Genomic DNA, 20,756 nt, shown 5'->3' with positions numbered 1-20,756 from the left:
CCTCATTTTGTGGGCAGTGAGCCCACAAAGCCCTTCTCTTGAAGGGCTTCTCACAGAGCCCTTCTCTTGAGAGCCATGTCTGCCTACGGCGGCCTTTCTCAATAGCAAGGCTATGCTCACTGAGTCTGTACATAGTCAAAGCTTTTCTCTCTCTCTCTCTCTCTCTCTCTCTCTCTCTCTCTACCTCTCTCTCTCTCTCTCTATTTCTCTCTCTCTCTCTCTCTCTCTCTCTCTCTCTCTCTCTCATCCCCTCTCTCTCATCCCTCTCTCCATCTTTCTCTCTCTCCCTCTCCCTCTCTCTCTCTCTCTTTCTCTCTCTCTCTCTCTCTCTCTCTCTCTCTCTCTCTCTCTCTCTGTAACGGAGAAAGTGTTCTGTCATGTCTTTATTTGTAGAAAAACAGAATCTGAGAGGAAACATGACATTTTAATATATTAATTTTATTGGAATTCATTAAAAACTGTTGATAGTGTAGGTTTTTGTGTTTTTCATTTTCTAAACAGTTATATAATGTTCCTTTGGTACGTATTTTGTATATAATGTGAGATGTTAGAGGCATTTTTTTATTGAGCTTGGTGCCATTTTAATCAGTAAACGGTCTGTGACTAAGTAGTGCAACACTTTACCCCAGCGACTCGGCGAGCCCTTGATTGTGTAGATTGATAGCAGGGTAAGTGCACTATCATGTTTATGTGTTTGGTTTTATATCACGACAGAACATACCCTCGTCACCAGTCAATAGAACATTTGTGAATAAAAAAAAATGAGAGCAAACTGTTTGTCTGTCTCTCTGGAGTCATTCATTTTCCTGTGATCTTTTTTCTTCCCTGTATCCAGCAGGCACGGGATGGAAGATCTGACGAGAGGGAGAGAGGACAGTGAATGAAGACCGTAAAGAAAAGAACTACCGCCACTTTTTCAGTTTTATCTGCTGAGCTCCAGACTGATGAGTGGATCTAAAGGTGCTGGACTGTCGGGCTGATAGACGGGAAGACAGGGGAAAGGGAAGACAGGGGAAAGGGAGGACAGGGGAAGACAGGGGAAGACAGGGAAGGGAAGAGAAGAGAGAAGACATTGTGAGCTGAGGAGGAGACCCGACGTGTATGTTGGTCACTTGCAGTTGTTGCTGAGACTCACTCAGACGGACCATGTGGTTTTTGCCAAGGAGAAACTGTCGCCTCTCCCCTCAGCAGCAGGACCATGGGGTCTGGCACGGTGCCCACATACCCAGCGCCATCTCCAGCCTCAGTATCACCACGTCTTTCTGGATCGTAATTTCTTCCTGGTGCTTGGTGGCCGTCCAAAGCCAGTCCTACCACCCCACTGTGAACACGCAGTATGGGAAACTCCGGGGGGTGAGAGTGCCCCTACCCAGTGAGATACTGGGACCAGTGGACCAGTATTTGGGGGTCCCGTATGCAGCCTCCCCAGTGGGGGAGAAACGCTTCCTGCCCCCCGAGCCGCCCTCCTCCTGGTCAGGGATAAAGAACACCACCCACTTTGCCCCCGTTTGCCCCCAGAATATTCACAACGCCGTGCCAGAGATTATGATGCCCATATGGTTCTCCTTCAGCCTGGATATAGTGGCCTCTTACATACAGGATCAAAACGAGGACTGTTTGTATCTAAACATCTACGTTCCTACGGAGGATGGTGAGTGGGTCGGGTATACGAGTACTAAACCAAACTCTTTAATCTATTTTCTAGCTCTTATTCTATCTCTCTCTGAGACTGTGTGTCGCTACTGTAGTGTGTGTGTTGCATGCCGTGTTGTCCTCCCTGTGCATGCTGTGTCTGTGTCCTCCACCACCACCATCTCCAGCCTCCTCATTCTGACTTGATCTTCCATGGGAGACATCTATTTTCATCAACCCTCCCTTTCCATGCCACCGTTTGAGGTTCCTCTTTGTGTTGATACCCCCCCCCCCCAAAAAAAAACATATGACACAAAATGGTTGAAAACCCAATCCGATGTTGAAACAGATTGGGCCTAGTACTGTACCTTGGTGCACTCCCTTCCCTTACTGTCGTGAGTGTTCTGGGGAAAATATAATTAGCTATGAGCTATTAGACAATGATCTTCTGTAGGGTTGGTTGGTGAAATATTCTGGTACACTCAAGGCCTGTGGCATCAGACTAGACCATGTAGGACCCCTTACTTTCATATTCTTATCAAGAGTTTGTCTTTGCGGTCTTGGTGAACTATAGGTTACAAGTGCAACAGACAAAATAATACAATATTTTGACTGAAGACCTAGAGTACCAGTCAAAAGTTTGGACACACCTACTCATTCAAGTGTTTGCCTTTATTTTTACTAGTTTGTACAATGTAGAATAATAGTGAATACATCAAAACTATGAAATAACACATATGGAATCATGTAGTAACCAAAAAAGTGTTAAACAAATCAAACAATATTTTAGATTTTAGATTCTTCAAAGTAGCCACAATTTGCCTTGATGACAGCTTTGCACACTCTTGGCATTCTCTCAACCAGCTTCATGAGGAATGCTTTCCAACGGTCTTGAAGGAGTTCCCACATATGCTGAGAACTTGTTGGCTGCTTTTCCTTCACTCTGCAGTCCAACTCATCCTAAGCCATCTCAATTGGATTGAGGTCGGGTGATTGTGGAGGCCAGATAATCTGATGCAGAACTCCATCACTCTCCTTCTTGGTCAAATAGCCTTTACACAGCCTGGAGGTGTGTTGGGTCGTTGTCCTGCAAGTCCCAATAAGCACAAACCAGATGGGATGTTTATTTTACTTTTTCTATTTCACCTTTATTTAACCAGGTAGGCTAGGTGAGAACACCTTTATTTAACCAGGTAGGCTAGGTGAGAACACCTTTATTTAACCAGGTAGGCTAGGTGAGAACACCTTTATTTAACCAGGTAAGCTAGGTGAGAACACCTTTATTTAACCAGGTATGCTAGGTGAGAACAAGTTCTCATTTACAACTGCGACCTGGCCAAGATAAAGCAAAGCAGTGCGACACAAACAACAGCACAGAGTTGCACATGGAATAAACAAGCGTACAGTCAATAACACAATAGAAAACAATAAAGTCTATATACAGTGTGTGCAAATGGTGTGAGGTAAGGCAATAAATAGGCCATGGTAGTGAAGTAATTACGATTTAGCAAATTAACACTGGAGTATTAATGAGCAGATGATGATGTGCAAGGAGAAATATTGGTGTGCAAAAGTAAGTAAGTAAATAAAAACAATATGGGGATGAGGTAGGTAGATTGGGTGGGTTATTTATAGCTGCTCAGATAGCTGATGTTTAAAGTTAGTGAGGGAAAAATAAGTCTTTACCTAGCATAGACCTGGAGCCAGTGGGTCTGGCAACGAATAGGTAGCAAGGGCCAGCCGACTAGAGCATACAGGTCGCAGTGGTGGGTTGTATATGGGGCTTTGGTGACAAAACGGACGGCACTGTGATAGACTGCATCCAGTTTGCTGAGTAGAGTGTTGGAGGCTATTTTGTAAATGACATCTCCAAAGTCGGGGATTAGTAGGATAGTCAGTTTTACGAGGGTATGTTTGGCATCGTGAGTGAAGGAAGCTTTGTTGCGAAATAGGAAGCCAATTCTAGATTTCATTTTGGATTGTAGATGCATAATATGAGGCTGGAAGGAGAGTTTACAGTCTAGCCAGACACCTAGGTATTTGTAGTTGTCCACATATTCTAAGTCAGAACCGTCCAGAGTAGTGATGCTAGTCGGGAAGGCGGGTGCAGGCAGCGAACGGTTGAAAAGCATTAATTTAGTTTTGCTAGCGTTTAAGAGCAGTTGGAGGCCACAGAAGGAGTGTTGTGTGGCATTGACGCTCGTTTGGAGATTTGTTAACACAGTGTCCAAAGAAGGGCCAGATGTATACAGAATGGTGTCGTCTGCGTAGAGGTGGATCAGGGAATCACCAGCAGCAAAAGTGACATTGTTGATATATACAGAGAAAAGAGTCAGCCCGAGAATTGAACCCTGTGGTACCTCCATAGAGACTGCCAGAGGTCCGAACAACAGGCCCTCCAATTTGACACACTGAACTCTATCTGAGAAGTAGTTGGCGAACCAGGCGAGGCAGTCATAATAAGGATACAGTGATTGACAGAGCCGAAAGCCTTGGCCAGGTTGATGAAGACTTCTGCACAGTACTGTCTTTTATCAATGGAGGTTATATGATATTGTTTAGTACTTTGAGCGTGGCTGAGGTGCACCCGTGACCAGCTCGGAAACCGGATTGCACAGCGGAGAAGGTATGGTAGGATTCAAAATGGTCAGTGATCTGTTTAGAAAGGCAAGGCAGGATGGATATAGGTCTATAAAATGTTGTGTCTGGAGTGTCACCCGCTTTGAAGAGGGGGATGACCGCGGCAGCTTTCCAATCTTTAGTGATCTCGGACAATACGTAAGAGAGGTTGAACAAACTTGTAATAGGGGTTGCAACAATGGCGGTGGATAATTTTAGAAAGAGCGGGTCCAGTTTGTCTTACCCAGCTGATTTGTACGGGTTCAGGTTTTGCAGCTCTTTCAGAACATCTGCTATCTGGATTTGGGTGAAGGAGAAGCTGGGGAGGCTTGGGCACATAGCTGCGGGGGGTGCAGTGCTGTTGGTCGGGGTAGGGGTAGCCAGGAGGAAAGCATTGCCAGCCGTAGAGAAATGCTTATTGAAATTCTCGATTATGGTGGATTTATCAGTGGTGTTACCTAGCCTCAGTGCAGTTGACAGCTGGGAGGAGGTGTCGTGGAATATTCTAATCAAGTGAGAGAGACTGTTATTTCTTCAAAAAATAATCTTGATTTAATATTGATAAATTATTGAAATAATAAAGCTGGTCGATCCCACACTCTGAAGTGTGATGCCGAGAGCTCAATGAGCACAACTGAGCCACAGTCTTTTGTAGTTAAGACATCTGGAATACGTCAAAAGGTTAGGATTTATATGCGAGGAAGGAATATCCCCCGGCCAGATAGCATTTACTGTGAAGACTGTTCCAATTGTACAGAAACCAGGCCCAGGCCCCTAAGACAATGTTCCTCCCATCAGCCGTCCAGAAACATCTCCTCCCTGGTACCTCACCGTATACAAGTACCAACTCATTCTATGGAATGCAAGCTGTAGGTTTTATCACCAAGTCATCATAAATCAACCCCCAGAAGCATAACTCAGTCCCACAGAAACAGATGAGAGAGTACTGAGAAACATGATTTGCTACAGCATGAAAACTGTAATTTTTCTACAATAGATGGCGTATCGCTGCAGAATACTGTGATAGCCATTCTGGTTAAATGTACCTTGAATTCTAAATAAATCAACGATAGTGTCACCAGCATAGCACTCCCGCATCATCACACCACCTCCTCCATGCTTCACAGTGGAAACCACACATGCGGAGATCATATGTTCACCTACTCTGCATCTCACAAAGACACGGCAGTTGGAACCAGAAATCTCAAATTTGGACTCATCAGACCACAGGACAGATTTCCACCAGTCTAATGTTCATTTCTTGGCCCAAGCAAGTCTCTTCTTATTATTGGTGTCCTTTAGTTGTGTTTTATTTGCATCTATACGACCATGAAGGCCTGATTCATGCAGTCTCCTCTGAACAGATGATGTTGAGATGGGTCTATTACTTGAAATCTGTGAAGCATTTATTTGGGCTGCAATCTGAGGTGCAGTTAACTCTAATGAATTTATCCTCTGCAGCAGAGGTAACTCTGGGCCTTCCTTTCCTGTGGCAGTCCTCATGAGAGCCAGTTTTATCATAGCGCTTTATGGTTTTTGCAACTGCAAAACTGATCTTGGCATAATCTGGACTTGGTCCTTTAACAAATAGGGCGATCTTCTGTATACCACCCCTACCTTGTCCTAACACAGATGATTGGCTCAAACACATTTAGAAGGAAATAAATTCCACAAATGAACTTTTAACAAGCCACACCTGTTAATTGAAATCCATTCCTGGTGACTTCCTCATGAAGCTGGTTGAGGGAATGCCTAAAGTGTGCAAAGATGTCATCAAGGGTGGATACTTTGAAGAATCTCAAATATAAAATATATTTTGATTTGTTTATTAACACTTTTTTGGATACTACATTTAAAACAATATATATTGAACCTTCATTTATACAAGCATTTCTCATTGAGATTGAGAACATCTCTTTGCAAGAGAGACTTAGTCCAATAGCAGCAGGGGGAACAACGTTTCAGACAAAACAACTTACATACACTAGCACAATATTAAACAAAACTATAGACACACATACATCAATTACATATTACGTTAAAAAACACGAAAGTCTTGACTAAAAAAACAGCTGTCCTAAATACAATTACACTCTTCTGTGATATATACAATAGATCAAGTGTTTAAACTCCACCAACGGAACTAGATCATCAAATGTTTAAATGTTCAGGAGATAATTCATGATTCCATATGTGTTTAATTTATAGTTTTGATGTAGAAAATAGTAAAAATAACGAAAAACCCTTGAAAGAGTAGGTGTCTAAACTATTGACTGGTGCTGTACATTTCAATCCATTAAGACCCACACAGCGAAGCTTGAAATGGTAAGTTGTCCCAGTATCATAATGATACAAAATATGGCATACAATTTCATTGTAATTTGAACAGCAAATACTGTTGTCAATGTGCTGGAACAGGCATTGATTTGAGGAAAGCTACTGTGTGGTGGTAAGGGGTCTTATATAGAAGTGCATGTGAATATGGGCTTCTTGTGTTCCGACGTGCAGCAAATTCATTCCACCATTTTGGAATATTTCTGCAGAAACACCCCCAGTTACTCTCTGGACAGACCCTCTGTCGTTGTTGTTGATGAGGGAGGGAGGGATGGGGAGGATTGGGGGGTTTGGGGGGGGGTTGTTGCATGTCACCTTCCAGGTCTTTTCCAGAGCCTTCTGTTATTTTGTAGTTTTTTTTATTCATTTTACAGTCAAAAGAATATCCAAGGAATGTGCCAGGAAACCCAACAAGAAAATGTGTAGAAAAGGAGGTATGTAAAGACAGACAACATGGTGGGAGTGAAGGAGAACGAGACAGGAGAGAGAATGCCTCCTCTCTAAAGCCAGATATCAGCACCTATCAACCCTCAAATCAAACTGTTGACTGGGAGGAGCAGGGGACCTACAGTTCTCATTAACCTGGACGCGTGTGTGTGTGTGTGTGTGTGTGTGTGTGTGTGTGTGTGTGTGTGTGTGTGTGTGTGCGTGCGTGCGTGCGTGTGTGTGCGTGTGTGTGTGTGTGTGTGTTAAGAAATAAAGGGGAAGTTGTCAGGAATTCCCCCTTTAACATTATGTCCCTAAAGATTGAATGCTTTGCATGTATTTGTCATCAATAGGTTTGATTTGTATATGAAAGCACTGCATTGTATGTATTTTATTTTACACACAACTTAATTGTTTATCAAAACCAATTCAAACATGACAATGTGGATGGAATTGGTCCAACAAGTCAGTAATTGACTTCCAGGCTAAATCACGACGACAAACAGATCAATTGTTCTGAATGGAAATAACAAGGCTGATTCAATCAGAAGCAGAACTGCCAATTTAAAGTCTTGTAACACAAATCAGAGTTAAAGGGGCAATCTGTGATTGGTACATCCTTTTTTTCCGACTTAAATCAAATATATTGTAATTTTTTTCTTCTAATCCTGGATTGCCCCTTTAAAGTTATGTAAAACTAAATCAGGGTTGGAATGAGAGGAACTTCAGTCATTTTTGTGTATTCTCTGATCGAACATAAAGAATTATTGCAAGAATTTGTCAAAGGAGACAAGAAAAGAAATCATTTGAGGCTGTTGATTACATCGTCAAACAACAGTCGAGGAATGCATTCCAAATGGCACTCCCTACATAGTGGACTACAGGGCCAATCGGGTGCCATTTGGGATGCAACAAGTTCTGTCTGGAAATCATAACTCACAACAAGCAAATATTGTCCTGCAGAGAGGAAGATGCATCACCGTGTTGAGATAGATTGGATTAGAGTCATTACACCTCTTGGACTTCATACAAACTCTGATAGTACTTTCCATACAGCGAATGAATGGACACAAACCATTGTCAATATACTGCAACTATTATTTGCCTTTTTCTGCGACAACAGTAAGTTCTGTACTGTCATTTCCAGGAGCAACAGGTAAAGTTCATTGTTTTAAATCACAGCAAGAAGACCACGAATCTCATATTTAACAAAAGCCAGTTAATTGACCTATAAACATTGTCATTATCAGAAGCCTTAATATTAAAGCTCATATTGAACCTAAATTTAACGTTCTGTTAGTTTAAGCAGTCGGAAATATCAGACACGTTACGTTTGAAGCTCAGCAATTAACCTCGCCTTGTGATCTAGCAGACGCACACACACACACACACACACACACACACACACACACACACACACACACACACACACACACACACACACACACACACACACACACATACACACACACACACACACACACACACACAGTCCTGTTCACTTTAGTAAACCAATTTAGTTTGAGACAGACGGAGCCCCCCCAGGCGTTTCTGAATTAGTCCCAGTAGTAGAATACACACAGAAATATCACTTTAATATTCAACCTGCACTTGGAAACATTTTCAATTATCTTCCTCATGTTTCGTAATGAGGAAATGGTTTATCATATGTTTGCTATGTTGCTTTTGTGACATATGATTGTGCTGAAGGGGTGACTGTGAATGTGTCTTAAATGGCACCCTATTCCCTATATAGTGCACTACTTTTGATCATGGTCCATAGGGCTCTTGTCAAAAGTAGTGCACTATGTAGGGAACAGGGTGAGATTTGGGACGTGCATAGTGTGTTCCATGGCCTCTCAGCATCCTCTTCAACACTAGAGCTGTAATTTTCTAGCTCATTGAAACGGAAAGGGTTGCTGGGACAGTTTAAATTGTATTCTGAAATGTTTAATTTGGAATAACTTTGGTCTTCGTTGAAGTTTGTTATCTAATGCGTGGATATACAGCATTGATTATTATGTTGTGCTACAGTATGTTGAAAGCTTCTCGTGATGCGAACTTCGTTCAACTTCAGCAAGTATGTTAATGAAATAATTGGATCTAATCATGATTCTGCTCTAGAAGGAGTGAGTGTAAGGATAGTCACCATCAAATCAGGTCATTCCTTTTACAACAATGGGATTCTAGAGTGACATGATAGTCCATGCAGTACATTCTAGAATGATATGATAATCCATGCAGTACATTCTAGAGTGACATGATAATCCATGCAGTACATTCTAGAATGACAAGATAATCCATGCAGTACATTCTAGAGTGACATGATAATCCATGCAGTACATTCTAGAATGACATGATAATCCATGCAGTACATTCTAGAGTGACATGATAATCCATGCAGTACATTCTAGAGTGACATGATAATCCATGCAGTACATTCTAGAATGACATGATAAGCCATGCAGTACATTCTAGAGTGACATGATAATCCATGCAGTACATTCTAGAATGACATGATAATCCATGCAGTACATTCTAGAGTGACATGATAATCCATGCAGTACATTCTAGAGTGACATGATAATCCATGCAGTACATTCTAGAATGACATGATAATCCATGCAGTACATTCTAGAATGACATGATAATCCATGCAGTACATTCTAGAATGACATGATAATCCATGCAGTACATTCTAGAGTGACATGATAATCCATGCAGTACATTCTAGAGTGACATGATAGTCCATGCAGTACATTCTAGAATGACATGATAATCCATGCAGTACATTCTAGAATGATATGATAATCCATGCAGTACATTCTAGAATGATATGATAATCCATGCAGTACATTCTAGAATGATATGATAATCCATGCAGTACATTCTAGAATGACATGATAATCCATGCAGTACATTCTAGAATGACATGATAATCCGTGCAGTACATTCTAGAATGACATGATAATCCATGCAGTACATTCTAGAATGATATGATAATCCATGCAGTACATTCTAGAATGACATGATAATCCATGCAGTACATTCTAGAATGACATGATAATCCGTGCAGTACATTCTAGAATGACATGATAATCCGTGCAGTACATTCTAGAATTACATGATAATCCATGCAGTACATTCTAGAGTGACATGATAGTCCATGCAGTACATTCTAGAATGACATGATAATCCATGCAGTACATTCTAGAGTGACATGATAATCCGTGCAGTACATTCTAGAGTGACATGATAATCCATGCAGTACATTCTAGAATTACATGATAATCCATGCAGTACATTCTAGAGTGACATGATAGTCCATGCAGTACATTCTAGAGTGACATGATAATCCATGCAGTACATTCTAGAGTGACATGATAATCCATGCAGTACATTCTAGAGTGACATGATAATCCATGCAGTACATTCTAGAGTGACATGATAATCCATGCAGTACATTCTAGAGTGACATGGTAATCCATGCAGTACATTCTAGAGTGACATGATAGTCCATGCAGTACATTCTAGAGTGACATGATAGTCCATGTACTACATTTCTACAATAGTACAGAACATGTTGATTGTGCGTTTCAGTTTCTGTCCCTCCTGTTACTTTCTTAGTAATTGTAGAGTAATATGTGTCAGTTGTGTATGAAGTTATGGACTCCATTGAAACACCTCTAACAGTTGGACCTTTATATTGGAACAGAGTCTTACACCCACCAGGGATCTGTTGGTACAGTATCTACAAACCCTTTAATTATAACAGCTATATTGTGAAGCTCCAATCTCTTCATGAACATGGATCCTCAAGAGGTACACTGATTCATTCTGAGGAAGAAGCGTGGCATGCGGCTTGCGATACAATGGTTGTATGATTGTTGCCAAGCAACAATAAGCAGTCGTGATAGGAGCGTGTCACGCCTTTGTCTTGTTTGTCAGCACTCAATTGAATGATTTTAGGTCCAGTTCAGCATCCCTAGACAATGATGTGAGGAGAAAAGTTCAGGAGAAAAGTTCAGGTACCATTACAATGAAAATACATAAGGCTACATATATACTGAATGAGCCAAACTATACCAACAGAGAGAAGGCTATAGTATGATGACACCGCTCAACAAGTATAACGACGCAAGGCGAGACACCGCTCAACAAGTATAACGACACAAGGCGAGACACCACTCAACACGTATAACGACACAAGGCGAGACACCGCTCAACAATTATAACGACACAAGGCGAGACACCGCTCAACAAGTATAACGACACAAGGCGAGACACCGCTCAACAAGTATAACGATACAAGACGCCGCTCAACAAGTATAACGACACAAGGCGAGACACCGCTCAACAAGTATAACGACACAAGGCGAGACACCGCTCAACAAGTATAACGACACAAGGCGAGACACCACTCAACACGTATAACGACACAAGGCGAGACACCGCTCAACAAGTATAACGACACAAGGCGAGACACCGCTCAACAAGTATAACGACACAAGGCGAGGCGCCGCTCAACAATTATAACGACACAAGGCGAGACACCGCTCAACAAGTATAACGACACAAGGCGAGACACCGCTCAACAAGTATAACGATACAAGACGCCGCTCAACAAGTATAACGACACAAGGCGAGACACCGCTCAACAAGTATAACGACACAAGGCGAGACCCAGATGCAGAAAAGGGAGATTGTAGAATTGTGGAACTCGCACTTCTCATCTTTCACAAATAGTTGGTTCCCCAGGAGGCGCTGAAGGACTTGTTGTACATGGGGACAGGATTACGTCGAGGGAGACGAACACGAAATGATTTAACATGTCCCGGAGCACATCGTTTACCAGGGCCTGGAAGACAGCCCATTGGTGAGACCAAACGGCATGACCAGGTACTTATAATGTCCACCGGTAGTGTTGAAAGCGGTCTTCCACTCATCTCCTTTGCGTATCCAAATCAGGTGGTAGGCATTCCGAAGGTCCAGCTTGGAAAAGAAAGCAGTCCCCTGGAGAGGTTCGAAAGCCGAGGAGAGGATGTTAGGAGTAACGATTTGATCGTTATGTCATTAAGACCCCGGTAGTCAATGCACGGATGCAGGGTCTAGTCCTTTTCCACAAAAAAAAACATGCGCCGGCAGGGGAGGCAGAAGGACGAATGCTCCCAGCTTCCAGAGAGTCCTCAATATACTCCTGGCCTTGGTCGCCAGGCCGGATAGAGAATATAGCTGACCACAAGGCGATGTGGTGCCTGGGAGAAGGTCAATGGCACAATCGTAGGGACGATACAGGGGAAAAGAAGTAGCTGTGCCTTGCTGAAGAACTCCTAGAGGTCATGGTACCTTGGGGGGACATCAGAGAAATCCAAGGCTTTGCTTCAGCCCTGAGGAGGATGTCTCGGGAATGCTGAGCCGTTTGAACCTCTCTGGGATATGTGGGACGGTAGCGTCCCACCTCGCCAACAGCCAGTGAAAGTGCAGGGTGCCAAATTCAAAACAACAAAAATCTCACAATTAAAATTTCTCAAACATACAAGTATTTTACACCATTTTAAAGATAAAATTATCCTTAATCCAGCCACATTGTCTGATTTAAAAAATCCTTTACAGTGAAAGCATCACAAACGATTATGTTAGCTCACCACCAACTCACAGAAAAACTCAGCCATTTTTCCAGCCAAAGAGGGAGTCACAAAAAACACAAATAGATTATCCAGAAATCTAGTGGACCCTCATTAGCATATGGTTTGATTGAGTAGAAATCAGCTAATGGCATACCTGAGCAGACAGTATCCCCAAAGTGTTGCTTGAGAACACTGAACACGGCCTTAACATCTGTGACCACAGGGTTGTTACGCATCCAGACTTTGGTCACATCCCGTGCCCTCCCCATGAGCCTAGACATCACGTCCCCAACATTCTCAGACCCAGTGTAACCCCTCTTCTCTAGGTAGACTCCCATTAGCTCCTCCCACTCCAGGACAGATTACTTATCTGAGCTATCACCCCTAAAGAAAGGTGGAGCACTAACCTCTGACTTCACAACCAGATTCAGTTTGGACGCATCAATAAAAGTTGACCCACATTGCTCAGACAGGGGAAACTGCTGAGGTTGGTGGGATGGGGGGATGGGCCGGAGAAAGACTTGAAGTCCCAGGCTGCAGTAAACTCGCTCTGATAGATTCTCCTATCTTTGAACCAATCTGCTTAATAAGGTCACTAAGCTGACTCGGAGGTGTCCCATTATTATTGGGGATGATGGTACATCAAGAGACAGAGGTGGGATACCCTGGTCAGGTGGAGTAAACAGCCTACCCCTCCCAGTGCTTGTAAACTCAGGACTAGCAAACACTCTACTCCCATGAGCTGACTGTACAAATGGTGTAAATGCAAGGACACCCCTCCCTCTACCCACACTGAAATCCCCAGCATAACTCATTTTATGAACTTGAGTCTTCCATGGCTCAATAGAGCACTAAAATACAATGTAATTTACTGCAGACAAATACAAAAAAATGCAGTAAACAAATTCCCTCAAAACATGCAAATAAACACCAATACCCTTATCTAGTGAATATGGTACTTTCACCTTCACTATTTACAGTATACATTCACTTATAGCAAACCATCAAATCGCGCATCTCATCCACATGTTCAGCTCCGGTGGTCGGCTTGAGCTGACCAGTCGGCAGGTCGCGGCATCAGTTTGTAGCGTGGTTCGTTCTGCGGTGTGTACTTTTAATTAGGACGCTGCCACAACTGAAGGTCTGCTAGTTGAATTATTTATATTTGCCCTGCACACAAAGAGACAACACACGTTATGTCAACCCTTTGCACAGTCACAGCTCTCAGGCACCCTGCTAGCCGAAGGTCAGGCAAAAGAGAACAACAAGGGGGTATGGAAATACAGATAACCCGCGATGGGCCAAACCAAAATATACTAAACTTTTACAATCACATGTATGTACAATATTGATGTGAAAAAGTGTTTGTACACCAAAGAAAAACATTAGCTATGCAGCTGTAATTAAATAAAAATATACACTGAATTATTATTATTATTATCAAAGTATTAACAACATTATTAACGTCCCTTGACCTGGCCTATTTGAATTGGTCCTTGGTGCAACTTGGTGCATAATCTAGGGAAACAATATCACACTGCTACATATGCATACTAATAATATGCATATATTAGCATCTGGGACAGAGTAGCAGGCAGTTTACTCTGGGCACCTTATTCATCCAAGCTACTCAATACTGCCCCCCTGTCACCAAGAAGTTAAGGAAATGACAGAACGGACTCCATCCCAGGATTGAACACGTGCTCCAGTCGATAACGGGGATGTGTTTTTGGAGCCAAGAAAATCCCAAAACAGGAACATGGGGGAAATCAATGATGAGATGCTGTATTGATCAACTGTGATTTCCTGATAGATTAACGGGAACAATGCTGTGGGTAACTCTTCCAATGGATCGGCCATCCAGTGCTCGGATGTCCATGGAAACAGAGAGGAGTCACACCCATGTCACACCCTGACCATAGAGAGACAATTTTTATTCTCTATTTTGGTTAAGTCGGGGTGTGACTAGGGTGGGTGATCTAGTGTATTTATATTTATGTTGGTCTGGCATGGTTCCCAATCAGAGGCAGCTGTTTATCGTTGTCTCTGATTGGGGATCATATTTAGGCAGCCATTTCCCCACTGTGTTTTGTGGGATCATGCTTTGAGTTAGCGCATGTAGCACCTCTGATGTTACGGTTAGTTGTTGGTTTCCTTTTGTTTTTGTAAGTTTCACTAAAATTAAGATGTGGAACTCAGAGCGCCTTGGTCCGTCTCTCCACACAGCCATGACAATCCATAAAACTCTCATCTGCCTCAGAGTCAATGAGAACCCAGTGAGACTTAGACAGGTCTCCCCACAGCAGGATCACATAAAAAGGGAGTGTGGGTAATGGCTCACAAGAGTACTTATACATACTAAAGAAATAGGCATCTTAACAGTGCAGGTCCTTCAGCCCCATAGTACAGACAATAGTTGGAGCTCACCCTACGTGAACGTTCCCTAAGCGATAATCTAGCTCTGCCCAGTTGCATAGGTTTAGGAGTAACAGACTCACCCGTTGCATATGTTTCTCGAGGGAGCTCGGGTGGCTTCAGTTCTTCTCAGAAATGCACACTCCTCGAGGGAGCTCGGGTGGCTTCAGTTCTTCTCAGAAATACACACTCCTCGAGGGAGCTCGGGTGGCTTCAGTTCTTCTCAGAAATGCACACTCCTCGAGGGAGCTCGGGTGACTTCAGTTCTTCTCAGAAATGCACACATCTCGAGGGAGCTCGGGGGGCTTCAGTTCTTTTCAGAAATGCACACATCTCGAGGGAGCTCGGGTGGCTTCAGTTCTTCTCAGAAATGCACACTTCTCGAGGGAGCTCGGGTGGCTTCAGTTCTTCTCAGAAATGCACACTCCTCGAGGGAGATCGGGTGGCTTCAGTTCTTCTCAGAAATGCTCACTTCTCGAGGGAGCTCGGGTGGCTTCAGTTCTTTTCAGAAATGCACACATCTCGAGGGAGCTCGGGTGGCTTCAGTTCTTCTCAGAAATGCACACTTCTCGAGGGAGCTCGGGTGGCTTCAGTTCTTCTCAGAAATGCACACTTCTCGAGGGAGCTCAGTGGCTTCAGTTCGTCTCAGAAATGCAGACTCCTCGAGGGAGCTTGGGTGGCTTCAGTTCTTCTCAGAAATGCACACTTCTCGAGGGAGTTTGGGTGGCTTCAGTTCTTCTCAGAAATGCACACTTCTCAAGGGAGCTCGGGTGGCTTCAGTTCTTCTCAGAAATGCACACTTCTCGAGGGAGCTCGGGTGGCTTCAGTTCTTCTCAGAAATGCACACTTCTCGAGGGAGCTCGGTGGCTTCAGTTCGTCTCAGAAATGCACACTCCTCGAGGGAGCTCGGGTGGCTTCAGTTCTTCTCAGAAATGCACACTTCTCGAGGGAGCTCGGGTGGCTTCAGTTCTTCTCAGAAATGCACACTTCTCAAGGGAGCTCGGGTGGCTTCAGTTCTTCTCAGAAATGCACACTCCTCGAGGGAGCTCGGGTGGCTTCAGTTCTTCTCAGAAATGCACACTTCTCGAGGGAGCTCGGGTGGCTTCAGTTCTTCTCTGAAATGCATACTCCTCGAGGGAGCTCGGGTGGCTTCAGTTCTTCTCTGAAATGCACATTCTGGCGTTCTCATAATCGAGGTCCAATGGTAACTCCCGAGCTGCAAGCTCGTCTTTTATTTCCTCCGACAGTCCGTGAAGGAAGGTATCAAGGCACTTTCGGTGGCCGATGTGTGAAAATCTACCACGTAGTCTGCCACACTACGGGAGTTCTGATGTACCTTCAGAAGTTTTCGGGACTTCTTTCTCCCGGGCACCGGAGTATCGAATACCTTCCTCACCTCCCCAATGAAATATTCCAGGTTATGGCAAACGGCAGATTTTTGCTCCCAGACAGCCATCGCCCAGGAGAGCGCCCTTCCGGACATTTGCGTAATTAGATACGCTATCTTCGATCGATCCGAAGGGAATGAAGATGGCCGAAGCTCAAAAATGAGGGAGCATTGGGAAAGAAATGCCTGCCAGGTTCCAGGATCCCCAGCATATCGCTCCGGAGGTGGTAAGGGGGGTTCTCGGGGAGCTGGGGTAGGTTGAACAAACCCACCATTAATAGAGAAGCTACTGAGTGGCTGGGAGGTCTCAGATGTTAACACCTTGAGCCCCAGGTCGTGGTGTTCCGCCAGAGGTCAGAACCCCTCCATCAGGTTTTGAAGTAGCTCATCCTGTCTCTTAATGGTGACTCCTCCTGTCTCTTAATGGTGGCTCCTCCTGTCTCTTAATGGTGGCTCCTCCTGTCTCTTAATGGTAGCTCCTCCTGTCTCTTAATGGTGGCTCCTCCTGTCTCTTAATGGTGACTCCTCCTGTCTCTTAATGGTAGCTCCTCCTGTCTCTTAATGGTGACTCCTCCTGTCTCTTAATGGTTGCTCCTCCTGTCTCTTAATGGTGGCTCCTCCTGTCTCAGTCATGGCCGGTTCGTACTATAACGACACAAGGCGAGACCCAGATGCAGACACGGGAGGCAGATGGTTTGAGCTCTGATATCTATTATAGTTCAAGTGGTAGGCAAAAGGCAGGTTGGGGACAGGCAACAGTTCATACCCAGGTCAGAGTCCAAAACGGTGCAGGTCTGCAGGCAGGCACGAGGTCAGGGGCAAACAGAACGGTCAGGCAGGCGGGCTCAGAGTCAGGACAGGCAAGGGTAAGAACCAGGAGGACGAGAAAAAAAACAGAGACTGGGAAAAACAGGAGCTAGGAGAAAACTGCTGGTTGACTTGGCAAACAAGATGAACTGGCACAGACAGGAAACACAGGTATAAATACACAGGGGATAACGGGGAAGATGGGCGACACCTGGAGGGGGGTGGAGACAAACACAAAGGCAGGTGAAACAGATCAGGGTGTGACAACACTGGCACAAACTGTCCATCACTACACACAAAGCATGATATTCTTTTCTTTTTGTTCAGAATCTTCAAGCGCCATTGGAGCTATTTTTAAAAAAGCTGCTGAAACTCCTGCTGTATTATTCAGACTGTGCAGTGACCTGCCTATTATAGACAGAGAAAACCTCACCACCCACTGTGAAGAAAGACCTGTCTGTGTCTTAGCCCAGACTATGAAGAGGAGAGAGATTCATACAGACAGAGATACAGAGTGAAAGAAAGAGAGAGAGAGAGAGAGAGAGAGAGAGAGAGAGAGAGAGAGAGAGAGATTCATACAGACAGAGATACAGAGTGAAAGAAAGAGAGAGATAGAGAGAGAGAGAGAGAGAGAGAGAGAGAGAGAGAGAGAGAGAGAGAGAGAGATTCATACAGACAGAGATACAGAGTGAAAGAAAGAGAGAGATAGAGAGAGAGAGAGAGAGAGAGAGAGAGAGAGAGAGAGAGTGAAGGAGAGAGAGAGAGATTCATACAGACAGAGTGAAAGAGCGATAGAGAGAACCCAATGAGCACAGACTTCTATTCCACGTTGGGTCAACATCATTTATTTGAAAGGAATTGGAAACAACGTTGATTCAACCAGTGTATGCCCAGTGGGAAGGATTCAAACCGATCGAGAAAAAAACAGAGAGAGAGAGATAAAAGGCCTTGGAACTGTACAGAGACCACTGTCTGTATGTCTCACCAGTCCTGGTCAGACAGTCCCAGGGTACAGAGACCACTGTCTCTATGTCTCACCAGTCCTGATCAGACAGTCCCAGGCTACAGAGACTACTGTCTCTATGTCTCACCAGTCCTGGTTAGAAAGTCCCAGGGTACAGAGACCACTGTCTCTATGTCTCACCAGTCCTGGTCAGAAAGTCCCAGGGTACAGAGACCACTGTCTCTATGTCTCACCAGTCCTGGTCAGACAGTCCCAGGGTACAGAGACCACTGTCTCTATGTCTCACCAGACGAGGACACTGTCTCTATGTCTCACCAGACGAGGACACTGTCTCTATGTCTCACCAGTCCTGGTCAGACAGTCCCAGGGTACAGAGACCACTGTCTCTATGTCCCACCAGACGAGGACACTGTCTCTATGTCTCACGAGACGAGGACACTGTCTCTATGTCTCACCAGACGAGGACACTGTCTCTATGTCTCACCAGACGAAGACACTGTCTCTATGTCTCACCAGACGAGGACACTGTCTCTATGTCTCACCAGACGAGGATACTGTCTCTATGTCTCACCAGACGAGGACACTGTCTCTATGTCCCACCAGACGAGGACACTGTCTCTATGTCTCACCAGACGAGGACACTGTCTCTATGTCTCACCAGACGAGGACACTGTCTCTATGTCTCACCAGACGAGGACACTGTCTCTATGTCTCACCAGACGAGGACACTGTCTCTATGTCTCACCAGACTAGGACACTGACCAGCCAACAGTCTAGTTATACAGAGAGAAGTGTTGATAATCCACATCTCTGTCAGTCGTACACATTTAGAGAGAGGTTTTAAAACATATCCTTGAACCATCACAATGGGCTGAAGAAAGCTTCAAAGGTGCAGACCAAGGATAGTCAGAAGTGGCTGAATAGAGCATGTTTGTCGTGCTTCAGTAACTTGCAGTGACCAGGGCGTCATCGAGCGTTGACCATAAAACAGATGACCTTCCTTAGTTATTCCACCGCTGGCTGGTGCACTGTAATGTCCCAGCCAGGCAGGTATGGGCTAAGGTCATGTAGACTGTAATGTCCCAGCCAGGCAGGTATGGGCTAAGGTCATGTAGACTGTAATGTCCCAGCCAGGCAGGTATGGGCTAAGGTCATGTAGACTGTAATGTCCCAGCCAGGCAGGTATGGGCTAAGGTCATGTAGACTGTAATGTCCCAGCCAGGCAGGTATGGGCTAACGTCATGTAGACTGTAATGTCCCGGCCAGGCAGGTATGGGCTAAGGTCATGTAGACTGTAATGTCCCAGCCAGGCAGGTATGGGCTAAGGTCATGTAGACTGTAATGTCCCGGCCAGGCAGGTATGGGCTAAGGTCATGTAGACTGTAATGTCCCAGCCAGGCAGGTAAGGGCTAAGGTCATGTAGACTGTAATGTCCCAGCCAGGCAGGTATGGGCTAAGGTCATGTAGACTGTAATGTCCCAGCCAGGCAGGTATGGGCTAAGGTCATGTAGACTGTAATGTCCCAGCCAGGCAGGTATGGGCTAAGGTCATGTAGACTGTAATGTCCCGGCCAGGCAGGTATGGGCTAAGGTCATGTAGACTGTAATGTCCCAGCCAGGCAGGTATGGGCTAAGGTCATGTAGACTGTAATGTCCCCGCCAGGCAGGTATGGGCTAAGGTCATGTAGACTGTAATGTCCCAGCCAGGCAGGTATGGGCTAAGGTCATGTAGACTGTAATGTCCCAGCCAGGCAACATCAGCATTTGAGCTACAGAGTGTGTGTGTGTGTGTGTGTGTGTGTGTGTGTGTGTGTGTGTGTGTGTGTGTGTGTGTGTGTGTGTGTGTGTGTGTGTGTGTGTGTGTGTGTGTGTGTGTGTGTGTGTGTGTTTGCAGTGTGTGTGAGTGTGTGTGTGTGTTTGCAGTATGTGTGTGCTCTCTGACAGCATACAAATCAGTAGCCATACATTAGTATTAATATGAATTATATATAGCCTCAGAGAGAGAGAGATAGAGCCCTCTCATCTTCTCTCTCCCTGTCAGAGTACCTGAATCGAGGAGATGTTTAATGAGGGGCAGAGACAACTATCATAGCGTCATTCAACTCTTCTATTCCCTGTTCGACCGACCGACGGACGGACGGACAGACAGACAGGTCGACTTTGCTTTGTGATTTCAGACAGACAGACAGACAGACAGGTTGACTTTGTGATTTCAGACAGCCAGACAGACAGACAGACAGGTTGACTTTGCTTTGTGATTTCAGACAGACAGACAGCCAGACAGACAGACAGACAGGTTGACTTTGCTTTGTGATTTCAGACAGACAGACAGACAGACAGACAGACAGACAGACAGACAGACAGACAGACAGACAGACAGACAGACAGACAGACAGACAGACAGACAGACAGACAGACAGACAGACAGACAGACAGACAGACAGACAGACAGGTTGACTTTGCTTTGTGATTTCAGACAGACCCTGATGAGGGTTACTCTGAGAAAGACTTGAACTTAAACAGACATCTAGTAAGACCCAAGGCAC

General features: G+C 44.6%; 1 protein-coding gene across 1 annotated transcript in view; it reads left to right on the top strand.

The window, feature by feature from the left end:
• Window positions 1-841: 841 nt before the first annotated feature.
• Window positions 842-20,756, top strand: part of LOC115130985 (neuroligin-3-like) — a 329,210-nt gene continuing 309,295 nt past the window's right edge. Inside the window, exon 1 of the mRNA XM_065019921.1 lies at window positions 842-1,651. Coding sequence (XP_064875993.1) covers window positions 1,147-1,651 — 505 coding nt within the window. The 5' untranslated portion in view covers window positions 842-1,146. The remainder of the gene's footprint in view (window positions 1,652-20,756) is intronic.

The sequence above is a fragment of the Oncorhynchus nerka genome, linkage group LG6, assembly GCF_034236695.1.
Source record: "Oncorhynchus nerka isolate Pitt River linkage group LG6, Oner_Uvic_2.0, whole genome shotgun sequence".
NCBI lineage: Eukaryota > Metazoa > Chordata > Actinopteri > Salmoniformes > Salmonidae > Oncorhynchus > Oncorhynchus nerka.
This window is presented reverse-complemented; position numbering and strand designations above follow the sequence as displayed.